General features: G+C 37.2%; 1 protein-coding gene across 5 annotated transcripts in view; it reads left to right on the top strand.

Moving 5' to 3' along the window:
* DYRK1A (dual specificity tyrosine phosphorylation regulated kinase 1A) overlaps window positions 1-27,083 on the top strand; it is an 86,641-nt gene that overhangs the window by 47,165 nt on the left and 12,393 nt on the right. For 2 of the 5 annotated variants that reach the window (XM_059815556.1, XM_059815565.1), the window contains exons 1-5: window positions 14,252-14,465; window positions 21,893-21,896; window positions 24,120-24,234; window positions 25,110-25,298; window positions 26,050-26,197. In XM_059815556.1, the coding sequence (XP_059671539.1) occupies window positions 14,333-14,465; window positions 21,893-21,896; window positions 24,120-24,234; window positions 25,110-25,298; window positions 26,050-26,197 (589 nt within the window). In that variant the 5' untranslated portion in view covers window positions 14,252-14,332. Of the gene's footprint in view, window positions 1-1,443; window positions 1,473-1,594; window positions 1,622-14,251; window positions 14,466-21,892; window positions 21,897-24,119; window positions 24,235-25,109; window positions 25,299-26,049; window positions 26,198-27,083 lie in introns of those variants that run through there. The other 3 variants (XM_059815542.1, XM_059815549.1, XM_059815535.1) reach the window with 3 other exon arrangements.

The raw sequence follows: 27,083 nt of genomic DNA, 5'->3' as shown, positions 1-27,083 counted from the left end.
AAAATACATGTGATTATTTAACTGTGGTGTAGAGTTAGAAAGATTTTGCATCAATTCATAATACTGTATTTATTCAAACTACAAAAGTACTTTCAGATCCTCCATCTCTCCTGAAAGCTGTTTTCTTTGGTCAGGTATTGAATAATTTATGTCATGTGAGACTATTGCACATGATGTATTCATCCCTTGTTTAGCTCTTACATTAATGGTTTGGCATGCTAGCTGTACATTGATATGGTAGATGCTTTCCATTTTTTCTGTACCAACTGTTTAAATATATCTTGTGCCTCAGTAACTTCAAATGGGAAATGACTTGAATTACTCTATTTCCCTTGATGGTTTTTATGCATAGGAAAAGATTCCTTTTTTAAAATATATTTATTTGTACAATAGATTAAAGGAGAGCTTTAAAAATGATTCCGGTATTTATGCTAACCTTGTATTATGTTCAGCTGGAAATGCATGTGGAATCTGAAAAGTGACGTTTAGACTTTAGGTTAGCTGTTAGCCACAGGTACTGATTAGGTAGAAAATACCTGGTGTTTTTCACCTCTTGTACGGATCGTATGGTTTGATGTGTTGCCATGTAGCAGGTCATTTGTATTCAGACTTTAGTTAGTTTTGCACCATAAACTGAAAATTTTAAGTAATGTTATTTTATTCTCTTTTGGAGGTGGGGAGAAGAGAAGGCATTGCACCAATACAAGAAACTCTTAATTAATTGCTGATAAAAGTATTACTTTGAGAGGACAGTTGAGCAGACTAGGAGAAGGATTAGTGCTGCAAAGTACCAGCCCAGGCTGGATTGCTTGGAAAATCTTGTAAGCCTGTGGTCAGATAACACTCTGCTGCTGCTTGCTGCTGTTGATGCTGCGCTGTTGCAGGGTTTGCTAGATGAGCATAAATCAAAAAGCAGTAATTTCGTTTAAAAAGCTAACATGAGATAAAGAATAGATTGAATTGATTTTTATATGTGCCAGAGGGGTTGGTGCACATACTAAGATAATTGTATGTATTTTAGGACATATAAGGAAATACTTCAGTTCTACTATTGATAAAATTTCCAAAATGAAGTTGTTAAATTTTCAAAATGAGGGAAGCCAGTAAAACTTTGATTTCTGTTAGCATCAGGCTGTGGAACTGACATTTTGGACACTTTTAAAAAGCAGATTCTGTGATTCAGACCTGAAAAGTTTTGAGTATCCTAGAGATTGATAAAGAAATACAGAGCCTCTCTCCTCTTCAGCAATGACCCAGGTTAGCGGCTGACAGAAAGTCATAGCCCACCTTTAGCGGATCAGTGGGCAGAACAGTGTCACGATCCTTGGAGGGTTTGAGACACAGAGGCTGCTGCTGCCGTTGCTTTATATCCTGTACCCGGTGTGTACCTGGACAGGAGATGTCTGTTGCCAGTGTCAGGCACCTTCCACAAGCACTCGAGAACGAGAAACACACAAACACCCATCTCCCAGGTGAGTGAGTTGCAGTGGCACTTTCACATCACTGTTGGGCTGTGGAAAGTGAAGTAAAACATGCACGGGATCACTTGCATCCGCCGCGGTGTAGAGGGAAGCTGCGCAGCTGCATTCTGCTTTTGAAGAGAGAGGCAGTTGCTTCCAGAGTAAGTCTGTCAGTCTTTGCATTTGGAGACGTCGTTTGACGGGGGCTGAGCAATGCTGGTTTCCAAAATACACATCTCTGTGCGGGAAGGGAACCTGCTGAGGAGTGTTGGAAGTGGTGGTGGTCAGTAGCTGCTGTATTCCCCTATGTGTTCACACTGTCATGTGCAGAGACACTTAATGGCAAATATTCTTTCAGATAAGCTTCATTTTTGAAATGGGGGGGGGGGGGGGGAAATGGCTTATTTCTCGCAGGATATTTCCGTTTCTTATGCTCAGTCTTTATTGGTGGTTCTGTTTGGTCAAATGAACTGGAACTCATTTACTTATAATCTGTCAGTGGGGTAAATAATGAAGGAGGCTCTCTATTTAGCCTTCTTCCTTTTCCTTAAAACCAAACAAACAGAAATTTAGTACCTATGCAAAAGGGGATGATATAAGTAACATGTACTGCCTGATACAGTATAGCAGCCCATATAATTTTATAAGGTGGTCTAACCAAGCCAGTGAAAGGGAACTTTCCTGCTCCTAACTGTTGTGTAAAACCCTCTGAAGAATTTTAGCAGAGAGGTATCAGACTTGAGGGTGTTCGAATACGATCTTCTTCGGCTATTTTAACACCTCGGCCCTTCAAATCGCATTCTTCGGGCCGTCCCGCAGCAGAGCTATTTTGCGGGAAGGGAAGTTTAAATCCTAATGCAGCGCTTAGCTGTAATCCCCGTGTATCATTACTGCATTGCCCTGCCCTTGCTGTGGGGGTGAAATGTAGAACATGAGTCTAATCCTCGGTAGATGGAGCTAATTTTGCTTTAAACTTGAAAGTGTTAACAACAACTTGAAAATGTGACAAAGCTCAATTGCATTTCTTGTTTATTGCTTGTTTTCCGATTGGACAATAGGCAGCAGCTCTACCCTGGCAACTGAGCGCTGCGATTTGCATATCCCCCTTTGATTGGCCACTTGGCTGACGAACTCGCCCAATCAGGCGGCGGGCTTTTGGTGGTAGGCTATGCTAATTACCCGCTGTTGCTGGGGTTCGGGGTGGTTTCCGCGCGCCGTTCTGCTGCATTGTGTTGCCTGGTGAGCGGCGTTGATAAATGAGCAGTTAATGATCTGCAGCAGCGCCCGCGTATTGCGGGCAGGCACAGATTTTAGAACAGAAGCGAAAGGAGGATTTAATTGCTGTTCAATCTCGCCCTCTCTCTGTATTGGCCGTGTGAATATATGTGTGTGCGCGTGTACCTATATGCGTTTTAAAAAAAAGTGTGTGTATATATACACCACGTTAATTAACAAAAATCTTCACTGGAGTAGCTTGAAACCAGGGAAGAGTGCTGTGTAGATGGAAGAGGATGTTCTCGCTCTTTCCCAACTTAATATTTCTATTTTTTTTTTTTTTAATTAAAGTGCCTCATATTGAACTAACCAGATTTACATAGAAAGCATGGCTATGGAACATTAATAAAGTCCGCTTCAATACCAGTGCTTCCTAAAATGCAATAACCTCTGTATCTGAGATAAGTATTTGTAGCTGGTGTGAATATAGAATGATCTATTTCTAGAACACACACTTGCCTTTTAAAAATGGTGTATTCGCATGTCTTCCCCCGTGCCCCCCCCCCCAACCCAAAACCCAAACCTCACACCAAAAACCGAACCCCACCTCAGTTGTAACAGTGGAGTCTTGATTTTTTTTCTGTCCTATATATCATTCCTGCCTAAGAATATTAGGAAATCTGATCTTAAAATATTTTTGTTGCTTAAATCTGCATCTGTTTCTTTTTTTGCTGCTTTCCAAACCTGCTTTTTTCTTGTTCGGTCATGGATTAGTTTACCTTCTTCAGTTTTCTTCCCCAGTCCCTCCCTCTCTCTTCCTTAGCTGTCCAAATTGTGGGCTTTCTCTGCATAACTACTCACATTCTTTCTGTCCAAGTCAGTAAAACTGACTGTAAGGTTAATGAATTATTTAACTGAATAAATCCATCTACATAGGTTCCGTGCGCTTTTTTTTTATTTTCTTCGCTTTTCCCCTTAGCATAGGTATCAATATATGTCTGAGGTTTGATACCACCTAGCATTTACTAATAACAGTGGAAATTACTTTCACGGGCATATTTTTGACCAGGTATAACCCTGGTGTCAGCAGATCTGGAATCCTTTGAGTTCAGTTGGAATTGGAATTTTGGTAAAAGGGGTTCCATTTGAGAACTATTTTTTGTGAAATATTTTTTTAAAAACATCTGTGCACAAAATACTTTTTAAATTTTTACAAATTTGAACTCATTCGTACTGTAATACGAAGAGAACAGACAGCATTTTCATGATTTAATGCTTATACTTAGGACTAAACAAGTTTTGTTTTTTAAACTAAATATTGGAGCGCATTAGTTCAGAGGAGTTATAGTCTGCAGCCATTTACAAGTTGTGGTCATCATGAAGACCAAAGCTTACTCTTAAAAAGCAGCCTATGATAAAATCTGATTTTTACTTTGGTGGAATTCTAATTTTTCGACTGTTTTGTAAACCCTTCAGAAAACTGACAGCAGAGGTAAATCTAATTGCTCTTGAGTAAAGCAATCATTTCCTTTTAATAAGGAAACGGTGATTTCTAGTGTGTTTTAGAAGCTAAAAACTAAGATAAAATATGATTTGTGTGTACTTAAAGTGGAGTTTGCTTGAAGGCTTCTGAAATGTGAGTGTAGAGATTCTTTCATACCGTATTTAATGGAACAACTTTCATAAAATCATGTCAATTTAAACTTTATGTCACTAAATTTCTGTTGTCTGTATTATGAGAGTAACATGACTTTTAAAGTATTTTGCTCCTTTACGCTTTTTTACTTACTGAATTTGACAGGACTTTCTGTATAAACAGTGTTTTCTATTTGTATTTGTGTTTTTCACAGGTTGCACTAGGAACTGAAGGACAGGTGTGGGCCTTTCACCTAGATTAGATATGCTTACATAGTTGGAATTAAGTAGGGTTTTTTTTAAACCTTTGTTTGGAATAATATTCACACTTCATTCTTTGTTTCTATTTTAAGAGCTGTTACGAACTTTCACCGTGATGATAAAAAAAGTAGATCTCCATTTTCCCTTGTCTTTATATTCCCTCTTTTTAAATGGCAGGCTTTTCATTAAATTAGAAAACTTGTAAACCACATAACAGAATAATTGCATAAAATCACACAATAAACATAAATTTGTAGGGGGAGAGAAAAAAGAGGTATCGGAACCCTAGCTGTGGCACATTTTCACCAGTGCTGGTGTCCTCTGAAAAATGTGTGATTTATTCTTTTGAATATTTTAATAAAATTGGAATTTTTTTCAGTTTTAAAGCAAATGCTAGTACTCTTCTTTAAATATGGTTTATTAAATATTCAATAATTAAGTATTGATTGCTCAGCTATTCGGTTTCTCGTATTCATTTGGCATAATGTAAATACCATGTTGGGATGAATCATCAACCAAACTACTTAGATTTGGCCAGTGTTTCTCAAGCAACAGATTTATGATGAAGAGTTGGACAGAGTTACAATGTGGTAGGAAAACTTCTGAAGAATATTAAATGTGTATTAGAAAAGGATAAAACCTTCAATAATAAATATGTTGGTGTGTATAGAGTTGCACGGTTAAGCATGTTTCTTCTTCTCTAGACACCAGAATATCCTTTCTTGGAGGATCACATGAAGGCAGTGTGTCAAAAGGGAGCTTAAAAAAACCCCACAAACCAATCACCCAACAGTAGAATAAACAGTTGCTGATGTGGAGCCTCTCATTCATTTCTTCATGTCAGTTTCATTGCCTGTTTCCAGGAGTGCAGCCTTAATTTTTGTTACTATTCAGCAGAGACCATCAGATGAAAAAAGGCAAGTTCACAACAAACAAAAGGAGGTGGTGCTTAATGCCACCTGTGAGTAAACTGTGAAGTCTTTTGCCATGCAATCTTCTGGATGCTAAAAGCTGAAATGCAAAAAGTGGTTCAGAAAGTCCATGGAAGAAAATGATGCACGATATGTATGTATATATATACATTAATCACAAAGACTCCGCTTCATGTAGATGAATATGCCGGGCACCTACTGCTGTATGCTTGCCCTCTTCTCTTCCAAGATGACTGTTGTTGGCCGCTTTCAGAGACAGGACACCAATTTGAATGGATCTTAGGAATTACTCATATAACAAACCAATGTTAGTGCCCCGTTGCTTGAAAGAACGTTACTTTTCAGTCCTTAGTCCAACATGGATCAAGCACTCCTTCTTGTTTGGTTTTGTTTGCAAGCAGAAATGAACATCCATTTTAGACCTCTGTCATTTGGCTTACTTGTCCCAAATTCTTGAAACCTAACCTATAAAGCTGTTCCTCTGTGGAGCTCTATAAAACAGAGGTTTACCTACTAGTATGTGTTCCTTGTCTTTGTAAAGTCTTTCAAATTCTATATATACAAAATTAGAAATTTGAAACCATGGAGCTATTTTGTGTTTAACCTGTGTCTCCCTGTTTTTCTGCAGAACGGGATAAAACCCAGTCTCGTAAGGATATTGCAGAAGGAAATTGTTGTGTTTGTGAATTACATGGATACAAAAACAGTGACTACTCTATAGAATATATATGCAGACAGCAATAATTTTGTTTGGAGCACAGTCTGAGGAGTGTCAAGGGATATTATGTTAAATACAATGAAAATAAAAAGATCTATTGTACGGCAGCCTATTCAGTGAGTGCTACTTCCATTCTGTCCCTTAAAATAAATAGGGTATTCATGTAACTAAATAGTATCATAACTTATTTACATAAAGGCACTAAATTAAAACTGTGGAAGTATTCTGGTGTTTCCTAACTTCTGTGCACAGCACTCTTCAATTTTAATGTTCTTTCAGTCCTCTGTATACCTAGGTGGAGACTTCTGGTCTATGTGAAGGCCTGTACATAGGTTCAGTTCTCACTGTTTACTTGTGGGATTGTAGGTTTTTTTCAGACGTGCTCTTAGGCAGCCTGCTTTTCAAGAATAGAAATGTGAAAGCAGAGTTCTCACAGAGCTTAAGATGTGACTTTGAAAGTTAGAGTACTTGTTTTTCCTGTAGGCTTTAACTGAGAATTTTGGCAATCTTGGACTTAATTTATGAAAAAAGTAGTTTCACTCTCACAAAATTTTCTTAGTTCTAGGATTTTCCAGAGTACACTCAAAGTAATATTTATATGTTAATGAAATACGGATTTATAGAGTGTTGGCAGTGGATTAAATCATAAGTTGTTTTAGAAATGTCCTCCTCTTGTTGCGGGAGGATTATAGTGAGCAGCAGTGTTTAGTCTTTCTCGTACCAGACTTTTGAAATGGCTAGGGAGAGATACATCCCACAATATCTCCCTGTCACAGGTTGTAGCTGCTGTATTTCTATAGCGGAGGGAACCTAGTGTCCCCCAAGTACAGGCCTTGGTGTACAAAAGCAGTAAAGCACATGCATGCGAGTCCTCTCCGAAGTCCACCTCCTGCTGCAGCTCATCCAGGGAAGAGGATAGCCAAGACAGGCACAACAGTGTCAAAACAGTTAATAAAGCCTACTCTTGGCCTGTCTTTTCTCCAGGTTTCTTGTTCTGTCTCTGCCATATGACCAGACACATGACAGGCAAGTCATGTCAAAGGTCTGCAAACTGTTGGGAAAGATAGCACCCAGAAGTAATTTTATGTCACCTCCTAAGCACTTCGCCTTCTCTGCAGCTCTGTCCGTTAGGAAGGATCTCAAGCAGGATGATTCTGTGGGCTGAGTGTATTGACCTAGTGAACAGGACTTGAGAGGGTGGTTGTTTCTAAGTTTAGGGCTTAATTTTGTTTTGAGAGAAAGTAGCGTTTGGCATTTCTGTACAGGGAAGTTGACTGAATAGTTATTGTAGAATAGCTTCTGAAGTAGCCATTCTTAATAAAGTAATTCCTCCACAATAATATAGTTCCTCCAGAGGAGGAACTAGTGTGGGATATTTATAACGGAGTTGTTTGTTCTACAGTAGCTGCTGCAGGTAATTTCCCTTTGTTCCCTGGGTTCTCTCAGCTTTCCTCATTCCAGAGCAAGCTGAGTGAAGTCCATGTACCTTCACATTCTCATGCAGTCATTCTAAATGCAGTGCATGAGGACAATAGGCAAAGCAGTGTTTCAGTAGAGCAGTAGTTCACTTAGAGTTCAGGTTGGCGTTTGCTTACTGCTTAAAAGGTGATTGTTCTAAATTCTAAAATCCCAAGTGCTTGACATTTATTATGCTTAGGCAGAACTTGGGTAGGTCTAACTTGTCTTAAATGTGGATTTATTTGAACAGAGAGTTCTCAAGATACAAGTGTTTGTCTCTATTGCTAATAGCTTACTGTTTTAGGATGTCCTAATACAGTGCAGAGGTGGTTGGGTATTAAAGCAATGCAGAGATCAGTCTTCTCACTTTTCCAGTCTCCTTTCTTAGAGGTATAGTCAACGTAATAGCTGAGGTATCATAATTCTCATTGGTACTGAGAACTTGTCTGAGCATGGATTTTGAAAAACAAGGTTGACCATAACTCTGCAAAATGATTAACTTTGCAAAAAAAATGTGGGTCTTGTGTGAAGGAAGAGGGCTGTACAGTTCCTCGACTAATACAGGGTTTCCTTTGAGGAGACATTTAGCTGTTATCACATTCAGTAATTTGAATAAAAAAAAAAATTAACAAGAAGGTGGATACCTTCATCTGTGGTGGCATAGCAGGGACTGGAAATAAAAAGATTTGAAGTCTGAAGCAGTCATATGCAGTATTAAGAACTACCATACTTTGTCTGTGGTGTAGGCCCACAAGCTCTTGAACTTGTATGAAAAAACATACAAAAAAACCTCCCCAAACTTATTTGGAAAGTATGAAATAGAATGCTGGTGTGACTTTCACTGCTTTCACCTGATTCATCTTGCACAACAGTCAATAGACAGTGAGGTATTTTTAAGGCTGTTGCAAAGGTTGTGTTATCAAGTAGAGAACTCTATCTCCTGGTGTTATGAAATCAAGATCAGCTGCTGCACTGGAAGGTGCTTTGTCAGTCTTGAAGGCAAGCTTGTATAACTCACAGGGTCAGAAGTGTTACAATGGTCCTTTTTTAGTTTTAATTTTTAATTGTGAGGTAAGTAGGTATATGAAGAAATATTAAGGAAATGTCACATCTTTTAATGTTCTAGTGATTTTAATGTCTTGAGTTTGTGTCCTTTTTTTATCCTTCACTATGAGTATAGCTAAATAGAATACTTAGGTAGAACTGTGACAGAGGGACAAAGAGAGTCACATACATCCATTGAGAAGCAGAGTATATATTTAATGAGCTGGGTGACAGAAATGCAAAGAAACTATCTAATTGCTTTGGGAATTTTCAGATGCAGTCCCACATGACAGAGGAGCTGATCTAACAACTCCTTGATTCAAAGAGAGACATCCTGTCACTTACTTTGTGCCGACATTTGTGGCACAGAATCGTAGAACCGTTGAGGCTGGAAGGGACCTCTGGAGTTTCTAAAAATTATGCAAAATTGTACCAAAAATTTTCCTACACTAAAACAACTGTAGTTCATTTATAGATTATTCAATAACTACCATATTTTTCTAGTTTGAGTTACTAATTTCTTTGCTACTTGGAAAAGTAATTTAAAACAAACCTATTTTGAATGAGAGAAGTATTTCCCATCCTCACCAAATAAAGAAATATATTCTTGAACTTACGCTCTTCCGCTGTGTTTAAGATAATGCTTTAAAGAAATAAACTCTACCTCCTTCCATATGATAGGGCAATCCACTTTTGCAGTACCTGTATTTTCAGATAGTTCTGAGTTACGAACCTCTTTTGAGGTTATAATTTAAGTTTTCTCTATCACCATATTTATGCTGTTGGTCCCCTTTTAAACATTTTCTTCCAGTTATAGTTGCAGTGGTTTGCTCGTACAATAGTGTAGCATTTTATTAATGCTCACTTCTTCCTCACTTGTTACTTCCAAGAAACAGTAAAATTACAAAAGTCAAGAAGTTACTATTGTTATAATTTATATTTTGCTTATATTGTGGTGTATGGTATGTCACTAATGAAATAGTGTTCTGAACAGCCTCACTTCAAAAGAGCTGTTACATTTGTGACTGTAGGAGAAAAAGGACATACGCTCTCAAGGCTGAAATAAGGGATGCCTTCTGTAGCTGGACCTTCTTTGACAAGTTCTGATTTAATCTCATCACAGGCAAATAAATGTTTGTTGTAAACTGTAAAAAATTAAACTGTAAACATACATAAAACTGTATATTTTTATGCCATTCCCTGAACTAACAAATTAGGTAAGGCCCATTCGTAAGATAATTCTACCCACTTCCAATCTGTAATCTCTTCTCTTTATGTACTTCATGTATAGAGATCTTTGCATACTTTTTGTTTTCTGTCACTTTGTTTCCTTCCCAAGGTGCTTCACAACATGTAATCGTCTGAATTTAGAACGGTTAGAAAGGAAGATTGATGATTGACTAGACCTTGTTCCTTAGATATTTCTATCTTGTAGAAGTTATGGATGTGGTGTGGTAACGAGCTGCTGTGGATTTTAGTACTCCCATGGTGGTCAGTAGATTACTTACTTTTTTGAATGTCCAGAGCTCTCCAAATGAACTTCAGCCACCCCAGGGGTTTTGTGAACCTCAGTTAATGGGTGTACACAATTGTTCCTCTTTCTGTAGCTGACTGACTCCTTGGCCTAAAGCTAAAGGAGATCAAGATTGCTGTTCTAGCCAATTCTTCTTTCTCCCGTCATTTCTTCCTAACATGTCATTTGGCATTTCTTGGCTCATAACAGTAAGTTATGCATGTTCTCTTGGGATTAGTTGTACCAGGGTAGGATTGCAGGTATCATGGAACAAAGTCTGAAATGTGGCAAGGGCAAGTATTTCATCAGGGACCATATCCTGAACATTACTTGTTTTTGTTGATAGCTAGACTGCTTTCAGCAAGAGAAGTCTGTCAACTTTTCTGTCTCTGTTTCAGTGACAGTGAGAAATCATAAAGATGAAAATTACTTGGCTACTGATCTTTTTAGAGCCTGTAGTTCTTTAAACTTTTGACCCAGGTAGTTCTTGATTATTGCTAACATGGTTAAGGGTTGATACCACCATTTTTTCAGAGACTATTAAAATGCTTTTCTATTTGGTATAAGAACATGCTGTGTGAGCTAGCCAATTTCTGTCCATCTACTTGTTAGAGACTTCAGGTCATGAGACTCTAGTCAGGCTCTTGTGTTTAATAATGTCCATTTTTCTGAGATTCAGTGCTGCTCTGTGAAATTGGTTTACATTTCTACCAAAGAACAATGGTTTATAAAAAGTTTCTTGTTGGATACAATTTTTGTTCAGGTATGTTGACATCATAGGTTGTGTATGACTTACCTCCAAGCAAATAGGTAGATGCTTGTTAATCACAAACATTAAATTGAATGACTAAAATAAGTTATTTGTCAAACTGTGGTTCTTAGAGAAACTTTCTTTGTGATTCTGCAGTCCAGTCACCTTGCTATAAATTATGACGCTCTCTTTTTCCGGGGCATTACTGTTGAATTAACTGAGTTGGTCCAACTGACCATCGTCAGTTTGGAAGACCAGGAAAGCTACATCCTCATTGTCCTGCTAGTGGACCCAGGAGAAGAAAGGGTATGCAAGTGTCAAAAGTTTAAAGCTGAAGTGAAACATCAGTATTATGACTGTTCTTTTGTGGGATAATTGTACTTCTAATCCTTTTCTACTTTTCTTCTTTTTTTTTAAAAAAGCGTGTGTAGTGCATTATTCAGTTTATCCTCAGATTTGTTGTGATCTTTTGAGTGAGTGTCAGAAGATACTATGAAGTCAAATTGTAAATGAGAACTCCATGCTACTGGAATTTTTGTGTGTATATATGTGAGCTTTCTGCTTTTTTTAGGGACATGTGCAAGTGCAGGATTTTTTTTTTTTAAATTTTGTTTCTATTAAGTTATCTAATTTGCTAGATATCTAGTATGCTATTGGGAAACTGTGGCCTGGGGTAAAAAAATACAAGAAATAAAACTTTTAAAGTAATCGGCTCTACAATTTAGAATTAAAAGTATTTTTTTACTATCTGATTTAACTATTGTTTTGACTTTTAATTCGGTCACCATGATGTTGCTAAGTGAGATTTTTTTTTTCTTCAGGTTAAGCAGAAAATCAGCAGAAATTAAAAGAGCAGAAAGTAGACATATCAAATAATGTCTTACATGTGTTCACCCATTCTTACAGGAGTGTTCAGTATATCTTGAAAAGTAAATGTACACCAAATTTACGAAGTTGTATACATGGAAGATTAACTCTGATTCTCTAGTAAAAATGGAGTTTAGATATTAAGAAATTACAGTAGTGAGAAAAAAAGTATTTGTATACAGTTTTTACATGATCTAAGTGACAGATGCATTAATATATAAAGGAACCATATCGTTGAGAGAGATCTCTGATGCATTAGAATCTTCACACATATTTTCCCCCATATTTCAATGTGAACTTGTGATGTTCATAATACATAATTTTAAATTTAAAAAAGGTGACAATCTGTTGCCCAATACATAAGTGAACATAAGATGTTACTTGGAATGGAATGAAAACAGAAAAAGATGATGCAAGTGTTTTAAAAAGTTTACACTCAGATATTTAACTAATATTTTCACTGTATCTTTAAATGTTGGAGTACAGTTTCACTTTCAGAGCTTACTAGGTAGGATCTGTATTTGTGTTAAAATTCACAAAGCAGTTTTTAATGGATGCTTTACAGAAGAATTTCTTTATTTTATTTCCATTTGTAAGGTCATCCTGATAACTTTATCATGTTACCAGAGACACCATAAGGCACACAAAAAAAGTAGTTTTCATATATCATAGTTATTTCATGAAGGTTGTTTTTGTTTTTTCTTTTAAAGTAAAACATTTGAAGAATTAATGAAACATTGTGAAAATATTTGGGTGCTTGTGGGCAACCAGTGCATTTTCTGGAGCAGTTTGTTCTACTAGTCTTTTAGTAGTAGTGAATTCTAACACTGGAGAAAAATACCAGTGGTCTGTCAGTGGGTATTTCACTGTACAATTTTACTTCACCCCTTTTAAAGTAATAGTGATTATACTATATATAGCCTTCCTTATTTATAGCTGTTTGAATATGATTTTGAACTTTTTAAGATCATTTTAGAAAAACAATAATGTAAAATGGTGTTTGATTTCATCCCATGTGATTCTTCTACTGCCCTGATGGGTGCTGAGTCAATGATGCAGTATCATTTTCAGTATTTTATTTTTTCTTAACTTAGAATAGGTGGCAAATTGAGCAGGTTAGTTATTTTTAAGAAAGTCAAATTGATGGGCTGTGTTCATCTACTCTTTTCTACTGATTGTATTTTCTTGCAAGGTTTTGATTATAAAGGAAATGGGGATTTCCCTTGCTGGTTAAGGTGCTTGAGTATTTCACATCTTGCATCTAAATTTAATCTTTACCAATAATTGTGCTTCCGGATTTCAGCTTCTGATTCCACACATATTCCTTCAGTGGCAACATTGGCTTCAGTGTGCCTAGCTGCTTGTTTCATCCTGCTCTGTCTCTTATGTTGTGCCAACATGGCATCCATTTAGAGAATTTCCCCCCCTCTGGCATAGTCAGCAAAAAGCAGAAGGATGGATGTTAAATGTGGAACATGCTAAACTTTCATTAGCAAACAGGAAAACCAAATTGTACTTTAATCTGTTCTCCACTATTAGAGGACAGTGAAGATACAAGTAGACCGTGAACCAATTAAATGCCATCTGATGGATGTCTGAAACAGGAGTGGAGAGGTGCGGGATCTGTCCTGGTTAGAGGCAGATTCTGTGCCTGTGGAATTTGGCATTTTTCAGGATATTATGGAATCTAATACTTCGGCCATACGGTTTGCCATTCTCTGGCAACTTGACACCGAGTGTTTTGTTTGTCTCTTGCTTTGCAGTTGTTTCTTGCAGTCTGATTTCACCTTCCCAAAAAGGAATTAATTCAAGTTACAGTGCTTGCTACCTACAGCTTGATGAAACTCAGCAGCAGGAGTCAGGAAGCTGTGTTGAAAGAAGGATGGAAGTTAAAAATGTAGGCTAGTGAGCTAAGCAGTTTGTAGGAAGGCATGAACATTGAGGCCAGGGAAGATGAGCCACTGATGCTGGGCACTAGCTTTTCTTTTCTTTGGGTACAGTCAGTCCAGAAAGTTGCTGTGAGCAACCTTGAAAGACAGAACTTCTGTGTTTTTCTGGCTTTCATGGAATCCAGACACAAAATTAATATCTTTGAAAATAACCCCTGTCAAATTCCAATTGAGTTATGACACAGGTGAATATGTTAGAAAAGGGATGTTAAGGATAAATAGGAATAAAAAAATTAGTGAATCATTTGTCACAATGAAACGGGAAGAAGCACTTCAGCTAGGTAGTCTTTACATGAGGATGTTTTTTGGGTTCATTGTGTATGAAAGCTTGTGTATGTTAAAACACTGAAACTATTAGTGTTTTTAAGCTCTGTAAGCTAGGAGACAGAGACTAACTGAAGAAAATATTCTCAAGCCATTAACGGCATTAAAAACTCACATTGTCTTTGCAGGAGGAGAGACTTCAGCATGCAAACCTTCATCTGTTCGGCTTGCACCATCGTTTTCATTCCATGCTGCTGGCCTTCAGATGGCTGGACAGATGTCCCATTCACATCAGCAGTACAGTGATCGTCGGCAGCAGAACATAAATGACCAGCAGGTTTCTGCCTTATCATATGCTGACCAGATTCAGCAACCTCTAACATTAACAAACCAGGTAAGTGATAACAAAAAAGTCATTTTAGATGTAGTAAGTCTTTCTCTAAATATATCATACACCCATAAATTACAGGATCAGGGCATATGTTTTTGTGGGGTTTTTTTGTTTGTTTGTTTGTTTAACTTACTAACTCCTGACTCTCCAAGGATGGGTGGATGAATAAGTTTCTGGATGTTGCTTTTAAACATCTGGTACATATTTATTGTTATTTATTCTACTTCTAACATTTTTGAGATGAGAGGGGAGAAAGATTGTCCAAGTGGAGAATTGGAAAAAGCGTTTAATGATAGCTTTCTTTTTAGGACTGTTTGATGTTAGAATATGATTGCTTTATTACTTGTTCTAATGGACAGTGTTTTAATGCAGAGTCACTGGTTAGTGTATTTGGAATAGAAAGGTTTGCACAAAAGACACATTCTATTAAGGAAGCTATGCTTTTTTTTTCCTAAAAAGCAGAATCTAAAGCTGTGCTATCATTGGGGTTTTACTACTAATAATTTATTACTTACTAGTGCAAGGAGGTAAAATGAACACAGGGATTATGTTGATTATTGATGCTTTTGAGCTGTCAAGATCAGTGTTTCTTCCTTACTGCTTTTGAATTGCTGGAACTGCTGAAGTAGCTTCTGAACTAATAATGCTAGGTTGCTAGCCACAAGACCTAGTATGGCCCTGTGTAAGAGAGAATTCTGTTGCTTTCTTAAAAATGGCACAGCGCAGTTGTGGAGACGTGAACACAGACAGGTTTCAAAGCTTAAAATCCAGAATTGTGTAAGTCAGAGCTTCAAAATTTGATGCAGGCTAATGAGGCATATTCCACTTAAAGAGGATCAAGAGCGAAGTCTTTTGCTGCTACCCGATTGAGGTCTGTTCATGTGTTCAAGATGGCTTTGGTAGAAAAATCTACAGTACCATCAAGAGATGCTCTGTTCGTATTGCTCTGTAGGAAGGCACTTATGCAGAAAGAGTGAAGGATTAGAGAGTATGAGAAGGGTTAAAGTAAGTGCCAGCATATTTGATACTAGAATTTGGAGATCTGTAATGACTAGGGCTCTGTGAAGAATGGCAAAGTGAATGGAGCTGGCAAAGGATGTTTTTACTTTCATGAGAGCCACTGAGTAGCAAGAGTAAATCTGCTCATATGTAATGGTATTTAGCTTGAGAAATCTACAAAGGTATTTTTATGTGACTTTTTTTAGGTTAAAGGTCTCCCAAAACCTCCACAATGAGGTTAGTGAATCAGTCTGCCAATTCAGAAAAGTTGCTGTGTTCCTTAAACCTTTCAAGGTACTTGTCTAAGCGTTACAAACTGGCATCACATTTGTGAGCTTTAGTGTACATTAGTGCTTAGTTGTTCATGTCTTCAAACCGAAAAGCAAAATCAAGGAACTTTAGGTTGTATCACCATCCGTTGCTGTTTGTGGTCACAATGGCTTTAAAATGGTAGCTGAATAATAGAAAGCTGAAGAATAGTTTTCAGAGAATAGCCAAGAATTGTTCACCAAAGAATGCAGCCCACTGAGATGAGGATGCAAATGTAGGGAAAAAGCTGTGGTTGGCTCCAGGAGGTTATCGTTATGAAGAAATGATCGGCTGGCCACCTTGATAATGGCAATCAAGCTGACTTTGCACCACAAACACTATTTTATAGAATCGATGTTTTTATTTTTCCAGTTCCGTCTTGTTTTTTCTGTATTGAAGCTTCTGTCTTCCCATTTTACTGTAATTGCGTTGTTGAAATCTTTATAGTCCTCTGCCCAAGCAGCTCAGAATTGTTACTCCTTTATCATTTATGAGCTGCTTTCAGCACCCTTGAATTCAATGGTGGGCAACTTTTTGACGTCGTCTGACTACTTGCCTTTTGTGACTCTTTCCTCCTTTGAGTTTTTGTGCTTCTCCCATTAACAAGTCCCATAATGAGTTCTCTTCACCAGCTTCCAGGTTGGTATGGAGGTGCTATATGAGCCTCTGCTGGGAAGTCTCAATGGCTTTTTGCCTTTGCACTGCACTTCTGGTTATCTCACCTGCAAAACCAAATCCAGCTAACATCTTTATGCTAGTGAATCAAATCATCTGCTCTAGACCTTCTCTGTGCAAAAAAATTTTCTTGTTCTTTATCTTTCAGTAGCCCTTTTATCAGCTCTAGTTCATCTTGATTAAAATGTAACTCTTACTCTCTTTTCTTCTCGTAAAAGCCATGACTCGCTATTGTTGAAGGCTTTGTGCTATCTTGCATGTCTCTATTGCTGTGGACTACCATCTTGCTTTTTGCTCCAGGTGTAATCTGCATACCATCTAGGTTTTCATCTCTAAATGATACACACATCTTACAGATTCTTTCTTTATGACATTTATACAGGAATCCTTTTTATTCAAGGTATTACCTTGCATATGCTGCAACTTGTTTCTCTCTGTCCTTGATAAAAGCAGTTCTGTCCTGTATATGTCAATTCTGAAAAACTCTTGCAGGGATCATTTTCTGAACTGTCCTTGTGTGGTTGTTTCATTCCTCTGTTGGAATTCCACCACTAGTTCTTTCTGTTGTTACGTACTTGTCTGTTATTAAAGCTTCTAATACCGGCCTAACCTTTTAGTAATGGCAGAGTCTCTTCAGGTGACATACTTCTCTGTTCTCAAGTACATATGATTAAGAAGATCATGTTTTTAACTTGGGCAGCAAAAGGAGTAGGCTGAATGTCTGTTGCAGAAGGCTTGATAGACTGATCTAATATAGCCATAAAAAATAGGAGGAAGAAAAAGGTGACTGTTGGCAGATACAGGAAGTGTAATTCTTAAAGGATAGATCCTTTTAACGCAATGTCTTGCATCCAGTCAAACAGACGAGAAGTTAGGTCTCGGAGCTTCAGTTTCCCAGAAATTTCTAATTGCAACAGTGGTTGTCAGCAGCCTAGACGATTGGGTCAGCTTTGGTGCTACCGGTTTCAACAGCCTAAACGTAGCCCATTTAGGTGCAAGCGTCCAACAGTTGATTAATAGTGAGTTGCCAGCCCCTTTGCTCCTGAGAGTGCTCCGTTACCTTGTTGATTCAGTAGCCAGATGGGTCCATGAAGCGGCGGGAGTCTCCCAAGGTGAGATCGCCGGAGCCGCCAGGCAAAATTCTTTCCCGAGCTCCAGCCACCATCTGCTGGCCAGAGTGCCGCACTGCATTGCCAGCCTTAATGCAAGGCAGTGCTCTGCCTAGGCAAATTGCCTTTTGCTAGGAAAGCCTGCCTTCTCCTCTCTGAAATATTCTATCCTTCCAATAAACTCGCTTCTTACTAACTAAGCATCTGTTAAATGATTTGCGGAGCCACTTCATGTATCTTTGAGTGAATCTTTCATTGACTGAATCGAGAATAGAAGTGTGGCAAAGGTTTCTTTCTTGATTGCTACATTTGCTGAACTTCGTAAACAAGAGTATTTTGTCCACATCCAGGCAAAATTGACTTGCTTGAAAATAAAACCCAGATGAAGTCTCAGCTTTTGGGATGCTGAAGTTTTATAGAATAATAGATAGCAGGTAGTTCCTCTCTGAAAGTAAATTTCTTCAGGCTGCAGCAAGATACATAAGTATACTGCTTGTCAGTTGCTAAGGGTAGCTGTTAAGTTTTAGCGTGTAGAACAGCAGCATTTTCTGTAAACGATGTAATTTTGATAAATAGCAAAGGTGATCTGCCTTATTACGCTTTTTTAGGTTATTTTTGTGTCTTTCTTTTTACTGAGGACTGACTCCTTTGTTGGAGGAGTATTGTCTTGTTCAAGTTCCTGTAATGATTTTCATTCATAACCAAATAATGCGGAAGCTAGGCCTTGAATGTTAATTTATTGTTTTTATTCCCACTCTGTCCTGCTTGGTTTTTGATTTGTAATGGCTTGCGGACCATATTCTGGTATTTTGTGAATCATTCGCAGTTGCAGATTAAACATTAGGAAACAATAACAACAATTTATATTAAAGTTATATAAATTATGTGTATTTATATTATACACTACCCTTAAAATATTATTCACAGAATCTTCTCTTGCACCTATTGCTTTATGTCTATGGTGGCCAAAACTTAATCATGTCAACATTGGCAAGGAACAGATAACAGGAAGATACTTCAAAGCCAACCAGATTGATTTGTTTTTCACTTATTTATGAGGTTTAAAATTACAGTTAAAAACTTCCAACTCTGTCCTTCCCCCTCCCCCCCCCCCCCCTTCAGCAGCTAGGCTTAAGGCTTTTGTTTCCTGAAAACTGCTGAATTGTAAGGGTTTACTTTAAATCTGTGCCGGCCGGGCCTGCTGGCAGGATGGGGTGCTGCTCTTGGTTGTGTGGTCTTACTTCTCTGACGAGTGCCAGAGCCAGCTTCAGGAAAGCAGTAAGAGTGTGTGGCCTAGAGTGAAGAGAAAAGATGAGTTCTGTGGGACCTTTCTCCTTGAGCAGCAACAAACAGTAATATTTCTTTGTTCAGTTCCAACTGGTTGCATCTTGAGAGTTCAACGTAGCCTGATGTGAATATATGATAAGAGCTTAAAAGTTTTCACAACTTCAGACAAGGATTTCTTTTGTGCTGTGCTAATGTTTATCTTCTTCATGGATACTCAGATTGCTTGAAACTTTTTTCAGTTAAGTACAAAAGATTAGAAAATTTATTAACCTGATAAAGAAGTTGAGGTGAGATTCCTAGGCAGGTTCTGCTAACAAATTCCAACAGTTTAGCTATCACGAAGCACCTGGAATTCAAAGGTCAGGCTGACTGCTAAACATCTTTATATGTATCTAAGATCACTTATCACCTGCAGAATTCTAGGTTTTACTGACCAGATGTTGGCCAGAGATTTTCCTGATTGCAACTAGATAATTGCAAAATTAAGGTGTTTTAGCAGGCAGTAGCAAATCCTTAGTTCAGTTACTTCAGCTACCTAATCAGTAACATTATTATTACTGATGTTCAGACTTCACTGGACTCTTGTCATGGATGCGAGCCTCCAATTCATTTCAGTAAAAGCATTTCTCTCACTTTCCATCTATCTCGGACATTTTTTAGAAAAATATGTTTATGCTCCGGCAACAAGAATTTCAGAGTGGGGTTTTTAATTTCCTTTCTCTTACTCCCCCTGCTCCCCACTGCTTTTTTTTTAAAATGGTTGGGCTGAATCAGGCAGGATAAAATCTTGGCAGATGAACCTTCTTTCCTTGCTGGCTCTATTTATTTATTTAACTTTAAACGTACCTGTTCCTTACTTTTATTCAGCAACCTTATTTATTTGGGGAAGGAAGCCAGAATAGAAGGGAAATACTCACAGAACACAAGTCAATGATTAAAGTAATTGGACTGAAATTCTGTCCCTGCCTGCATACAGTTCTGGTTCTGAGTACAGTCAGTTTGAAGAATAGTCTTGGAATTTCTCTTGTTTTGCTCTCTGGCACATATGCTTTTTTCTCTTCGGTCATTTTTCTAAAAATCTGAAGTTTGCTCTGTATTATGGGAAAGTGTTACTGTGGCTTGTGGTTATAGCAGTTAAACATCTGTTTCGTTGACCCTCTGGAGACACCATCTATTATGTGGCTGCCCACCATGATACGGGATTCGTGTAGACTTCCTATCCTATATTATTGTGATGCAAGAAGGGTTTTGAATAGCAAAAGTGGTGTAGGAGATGAGACTGGTCCATTCAGTTCTTTAATATGTGACTCTATTAAATACATCATTACAATTGGAATTCTTGCTAAAAGTTAGCCTTATAATAGAAAATCTTCGTTATTCATTCTGTTTGCAAAATGGAATGTGTACTATATGCAAGCAGAATTTATCTTTTTTTTCTTTCTTTTTTTTTAAATGAATGTCGATGGTGATGGATCTTTTTTTTAAAAAAAAATCTGAATTAAAGCATTCCATTAACAGAAAATATGTATCTGCTCAGAATTTCCTGTAATCAAAATAAAGTGCATTTAGTAAGGAACAGTGCCATCTGTTTTTAGAAAACAAAGCATACGTCCAAAGAGAGAGAAATATGTTACCTGTTCCTTCATTCATTAAACCTCAAAGACTGTGCTAGTTAAAATAACATACCTGAGTTAAAAGTCATAGTTTCCTTAAAACATGGGTTGTCTCAAATGTGTTCAGTACACATAAGTGGAGCTCTTCGTTGCCTTTTTTGTGTTTATTTGATTCTTCTTTGTTTAGACTAGTTACAGGTTGCTTCTCAACACTATGTCTTGTGTGTTTGGTTAATAGGTAAGAAAATAAAATTTCAGGTCATTGCTTGTAATGTAATCTTCATCATGGTACCATCCCAGGTAGTTGTACTCTTTCCATTGAGGCATAAGTGTGGACCAGTCAGAATGTGATGCCTATTTACTGACATACATAATTGTAATTAAAGTAGTTTCTTGTCTCTCAGTCTTGAGATACAAGCATATCTTGTGATTTGTTCTATCTTTAGGAAGATCTGAGGTTGCAGTGTTGCTATCTGGCCACCAGATAGAGACTGAAGCTTGTGCAATAGGATTTTTCTTCTCTCCCCCCCCTTTTTTTTTTTTAATTTTGTGATTGAGCATTCTTTGAAGCCAAGAGGGAAATCTGTATTACCCCAATGATAAAGAATTTGAGAGTGTTATTGTATAAAACGGGTGATGACCACTTTGTTCCGTAGTCTTCCATCATCAGGAAGAAGGGAGCAAGAGTCTCCAAAAGGATCTTGGAAAAAGAAGAGTATGTTACAAATTTTTCAATGTAACAGGGGAAGGCAGAAAAGGTCAATTCTTTCTGTTCTCCCACCCAAAGCTTTATAAACCCCGGATGGCAAAATAGTACCTGTTAAAAAGTTCATACAGGTTAAAGTCTGTCCTCAGAAATGTGTGACTGTCTAAATGCACAATGAAAATCACAATTTTCAAATAAGGTATTGGCTGCAAGCAGCATAAGGGTAGCCCGCAGAATTTTTATTATTTACGATTAGGGACCAGCAACAAATTAGATTGCTTTTTTTTATTTTTTGTTTCTACCAGGCTGCTTATTTCAGAGTTGAAATTAAAAAAAAAAAAATCTTCTAAGTAAGCAAGAAAATTTGACTTACAAGTTAGAAAATAAACATGAATACTTGTCCTACTAATTTCCCTTTCCAAATTAGAGCAACCTTATGTCTGAATAGTTGATGTGAACTATGGAGTTCTTCCACACTGAGACTCTTTCCTCAAAACTTGTAACCTGCATAATGGAGACCCTGTGCTGGTCATGTCAGCCTAGGACAGAGACTGGTCCCTGCCAGTATTCGTGCACTGCAGCATGGTTTCTTTTACCAGCAAAATCTACCACTATTCCCGTGTTCCAATAATCTCTTTAAGTCAGATTAAGAAATTTAAAATAAATACTTGCATTTGAAAAGCCTGTAACAGTGACAGTTGGGATTAGGAGTAGATGCTGTATAGTTGTTTAACAGTGCCGTGGGAGAGAACCGAAAGAGATCATATTTATGTGTGATTTGTTTGACAGGTGAAAGGAAGAAACAAAAATGTTTTGTAAATGTCAAATAGTTTGTTTAGTAAACTTTAAAACAGACTTTCCTGATGTTTACAAAATGGTCTTGCTTGTAATAAGAAAGAATTAAAGAATTAATTTGGTAAACCTGCTTAAGGGAAATTGATGGTGGTGGGCATATCCAAAAGTTAATTGGCTGGAACAAACACCTAGGGCATGACTTTGGTTAAAATTCCCTGAGGGTAGTTTAACTGTATCACATCGTCTCTGAGAAACATTCCCTAATCAAAAAGACCACAAGTCAGCAGTCTTGCAGGGCTGTGAAAATGTGATGTGGGCCTATTTAGAGTGGTGTGCATCAAAGCTTTGATTTGCTGTTTCTCAGGAGCTTTCAGCTCCACTGAGTTTTGTACCTGTTGGGAGTCCCAGCCTCACACAGGTGCAGTAAGCTTACTGTGGAAGTGTCTTGCCCTTCCCTCCCTCTTTGACTCTCTCGCTCATTTACATTGTCTTGCTCTCTTGCTCTTGCCTGTGCTCCACCCTGCCATGTGGTCTGTGGTCTGCGCATCCACCAGAGGAGAGCTGAGCTTAGCTTTCCAATACGGTTGCTTGGGTACTGGAGTTCAAGTCCAGTTTCGGAAGCGCAAACTCTCTTTTTATCGCTTCTGTTTGTGAGAACTTTTTTGGGTCACTTCAACATGTTTTTTTTTTTTTAAATTTTATTTTATTTGGTCACTGAGCAAAAAAAATGGAGCTATTTGCACAGCCACCATTGTAAGTATTACGTAACGCCATAAAAGATAGAAGAGCAGTTACGCTTTTCCAGTTCGTTTATTAGTTCAGCAATATAAAAATCAGTTCCATTATTTTTGTTGATGGCTTATGCTCTTTCCTCAGCTCTGCAGGAGGCTGCATATCAGTTTAGCTGTAATAGGAGGCAGCAGATGAGATTAAGGACTTGGAAGTGAAGAGAGTTATGAGCATATTTGATGGCATGAGATGAGATAACAGGAGATAAGAGTTGTAAGGCTGAGTGTGGTGGCACTTGGTCACCTAACCCTCTTAATAATGAGTAAGGAAGTAGAAGAAGCTTTAACATACATGAAACAAGCTTTTTTCCAATGGAATTGCTTAAACTTGCCCTGTAGTTTTCTGTCATTGAGAAGAGAGGGAATAGGGAGGCGCAGGCTAGGGGACTGGTCACACTAACCTCACCAATTTCTCTTGTAGCTCCCCATCTGACACTCTCACTGGGTGAGACAGGGAAAATTGCCAGAGCTTGTCTGGTGGTACAGCTGTGCTGTTAAGTAAGTGTCTGCTGAGCAGGTAGCCAGCTTTAGCCAAATTAAATGGTTTGTGACTTAGTTTTTTCTGCCTTCTTTTTCCTGGGGGTACTGCTTACCTCCAGCTTGCCACTTGGAACTTTATCTTCTGAGATTTCAAACAAATCTTAAGGAGTAATAGAACTTGATTTTTAGATCCAGAATTTACATGGTGTATGCGTGCAAAGAAAGAGGCACACAAAAAATTTTATCACACATAGGTCTGGTTTCTTCAAGAAACCAATAAAAAAAATGGCCTGCTGTTGAAGCTGGTTTTGTTTTAAATGTAGTCAATTTTAGGAACACAAATGAGGAACATAACTACCTTTTCAGGGATGTTGTTTTAAAACTTTGAAAGCAGGTATGGTATTCATATGCATGCTTTAGATTTCTTTACTTTTTCTTCAGGGTTTAGGTTTAGGCCTGGATATTGCAAAGCATGGTAGACCTGAGCTTTTCTTATTCTCCAGTAATTAATTACAGTTAACTTCTGTTTGTGGTTTCAATGCAGCTATGCATTAAATACGGTTAAAGTTCATGTATCAGTTGTGAGGTAGAGGAGTAATGTCACCAAAAACGTCTGTTGTCAAAGGAGCTGTATTTTTAACTGAGGGAAAAAGTGTTTATTGAGATTAAGCTTGTTAGGTGTAATGGGAGGAGAGGTAGGAATCTTGGGATTTTTTTTTTTCTAATTAATTAAATATATTAAAAAGTATCTGTATTTCTTTTGATTTCTTATATTTGTTTTTCTTTTTTTAATGTCAGCTTAAAGGAAAAAATGTTGCAATGCAAGAACTCATTTCTGTGAGGAATGTCATGATTTGGTGTAGTAATTATATTATTAAAGTCCTAGCTTTTTTTTCTAAGTTATGATATGGTCATATTACAGAGGCGGATGCCCCAAACTTTCCGTGATCCAGCCACTGCTCCATTGAGGAAACTCTCCGTAGATTTGATCAAAACATACAAGCATATTAATGAGGTAATGGCTCCAGCTATCTTTGTAATGTGTATTGATGTGAAGTTTCTGTTTACAATACATTATTAAGTATTTTTTCTAGGCATGATCTCATGAAGAGGTAAGAAAAATCAAACTTTCTCTCTGTTGTTCACGTCTCATTTGAGAACATTGATGTCGTCGTCCTGCTTTCTGTCCAGCACATAGGAAATTTTTTATCCTGGAATTTATTTTCTCTTGTTTTATAAACAAATTTTGAGCTTCTGTATTGCATGATAAAGAAATACGAGTAGCACAAACACTCTTTTAGCTCATGCTATAAACCTTTATGAATGTCTAAGGACTTTTAAGGAAAATAGTAAAGTGTTTTCCCTAAATTATTTAATTAAATATTATTGGCAAATGTAAAATATAAAAATTATGTGGTTAATATAGGAAAGCATCAGTTAGTTTCTAACTCTTTGGCAGTTGTAGGGCATGTGAAGGGATTTCTGCAGTGATTACGGACTTCCTTGGAATTCTTCTTTTTCAGTCTTGTGGAAGGAGCAACTGATAGCTCTTGTTTCCAGGCTACTTACCGTTTTTAATTTTGCTGTGTGTATAGCGTACTGTGATGTATCTTTTCTTTTTGCACCTATGAACTCTAGGGATCAGTGTTATTAGTACATTTATTTAGATCTGCTTTCTGAGTTTTTAAATTGTTCATCAAGACTTTGCTTTGGTATAATGACTTGACTTCAAATAGAGTGATAACAGGAGAGGATTGTTTGTTTTTCCAGTAGTAGAAGTTGCATTTTAATATCACGGGATTAGGTGTGATGATTATAAAACCTGATTCGATTCTTTATTGAATTGATGTTCTAAAAAGTGCTCTTAAGCAATATACTTTTCACGTTTAGGTTTACTATGCAAAAAAAAAACGGCGGCATCAGCAGGGCCAAGGAGATGATTCCAGTCACAAAAAGGAGAGAAAAGTTTACAATGATGGCTATGATGATGACAACTATGACTATATTGTAAAAAATGGGGAGAAGTGGATGGACCGTTATGAAATTGACTCTTTAATAGGCAAAGGATCCTTTGGACAGGTAATGTGTATCAGCTGAGCAACCCGTAATTCATATGAATCATAATAAGCGTTTCATTTAAGTGGTATTCCTGTTTCATTTTGAAATTAAACTCTTTTTTCTTAATTCTGTTATACTGAGTGCCTGCTCAAGACACTCATATTTTGTGCTGTTTCTTGTTACTACAGATAACATTTGAATATACTTCAGTAAGTAGAGCTGGTAAAGCATTTTGCAATGAGCAAATCCTCAGACTTTTTCTATCAGTTCTCATTTTTAGCTGTTTGGCTTGGGTTTTTAAATTAAAACAATAGTCTAGTGCTAAGGGTTACCTATTACAAATGTTACTTAGTAACATTTGTTTTGACTGTTCGTAGCTGTAGCCAAGGCTTGGGAAAAAGGGTGGAAGGAGGATGGAGCTTTTCTTTCATTGTTTTTGTTTGTTTTCCTTGGATTTTGCCAGTCATCTTACAGTATTGTTTTTGATGAGTTGATAATTGCATTTGGATATAATGCTTGTCTCAGTGAAGCTCAGTGGAGCCTCAGTTCTATTTTGTGACATCTCTGCAATAAACGTCACATCATCAACTGTGACTTTATTGTAGTATCAAGTAAGAGAAGAAATTTAAGAAAAGAAATTTAACTGGAAAGAACAAAAGTTCTAAAAATGTTTTCTCTGAATTCAGAAAGTGAAGGAAGTTTAGAAAGTGAGTTTTGCTGTATTTTGAAAACTCGAGAGATGTTACTGATGTATTTGACTTTTCTCTTTCAGGTTGTAAAGGCTTACGATCGAGTGGAACAGGAGTGGGTGGCTATCAAAATAATAAAAAACAAGAAGGCTTTCTTAAATCAAGCCCAGATTGAAGTGCGACTGCTTGAGCTAATGAACAAACATGACACTGAGATGAAGTACTATATAGGTATTTGAATAGTTATTCTTCATTTTTATTTAATCAAATTATGAATATTTTAGATCTTGCTATATAGCGTAGGATGCTTCTGGTGCTAACGAAATGAAAAGAATAATACAACTTCTAAAATTATTAATGTTATTTAGTGCAAATTTTCCAGTTTGCTTTGCAACAGGACCAGATCCAGAAGAAGAATATATAAAATTATTTGGGATAACAAACTTGTTACTTTGTAGTGTTGAGATCTTTTGTAGAATTATGGGCACTTGAAGAAGTTGCTATGGACCAGCTTGTCCACAGAAGCTGTGATCGGTGGTAGTTTGCATCTCTTTCACTACTTCGAATATATCTTAAATAATCTCAGAGCTGTCGTGGATAACAGTATGCATATTTAATGTAAGCTGCATCATACAGTAGTTTTATGGCTAGCTTAATCATTATTTTTTGATGGGGTGTGTTCAAAAAGCTCAAAACTGAGATAAGACTTGTGTAAATGTTAAGACTTGCCCATTTATAGCTCAGAAAATGTTTTAAAGCTTACAATTTTGATGGTTCCTGTACATTGGGATGCTGTTCCCTTGACTTATTATTAAAATGCTACTTGAACTTTATAGTAATGATGAAATTAAGTCAGTTGGTGTAAAAAGTTTATTATGAAACTGGTTTCATGCATCCTTTAGTTTGTAGAAGCTGAAATACTAACAGCTGTGCTTTTCTGATTTGTATGTATATATTGGATTACTAATTTTTTTTCATGTAGTTTAGAAAGAAACCTTTGAAATAATGTTAATATACATTGGTATTAAATTATCTGATGAGTATTCAGTTACATTTTAACTTGGTTTATAGAATATTGTCTTTAGAATACATTTTATGTATCCAGTGTAAAAGTTTT

The sequence above is a fragment of the Gavia stellata genome, chromosome 1 (assembly GCF_030936135.1).
Source record: "Gavia stellata isolate bGavSte3 chromosome 1, bGavSte3.hap2, whole genome shotgun sequence".
Taxonomy (NCBI): domain Eukaryota; kingdom Metazoa; phylum Chordata; class Aves; order Gaviiformes; family Gaviidae; genus Gavia; species Gavia stellata.
This window is presented reverse-complemented; position numbering and strand designations above follow the sequence as displayed.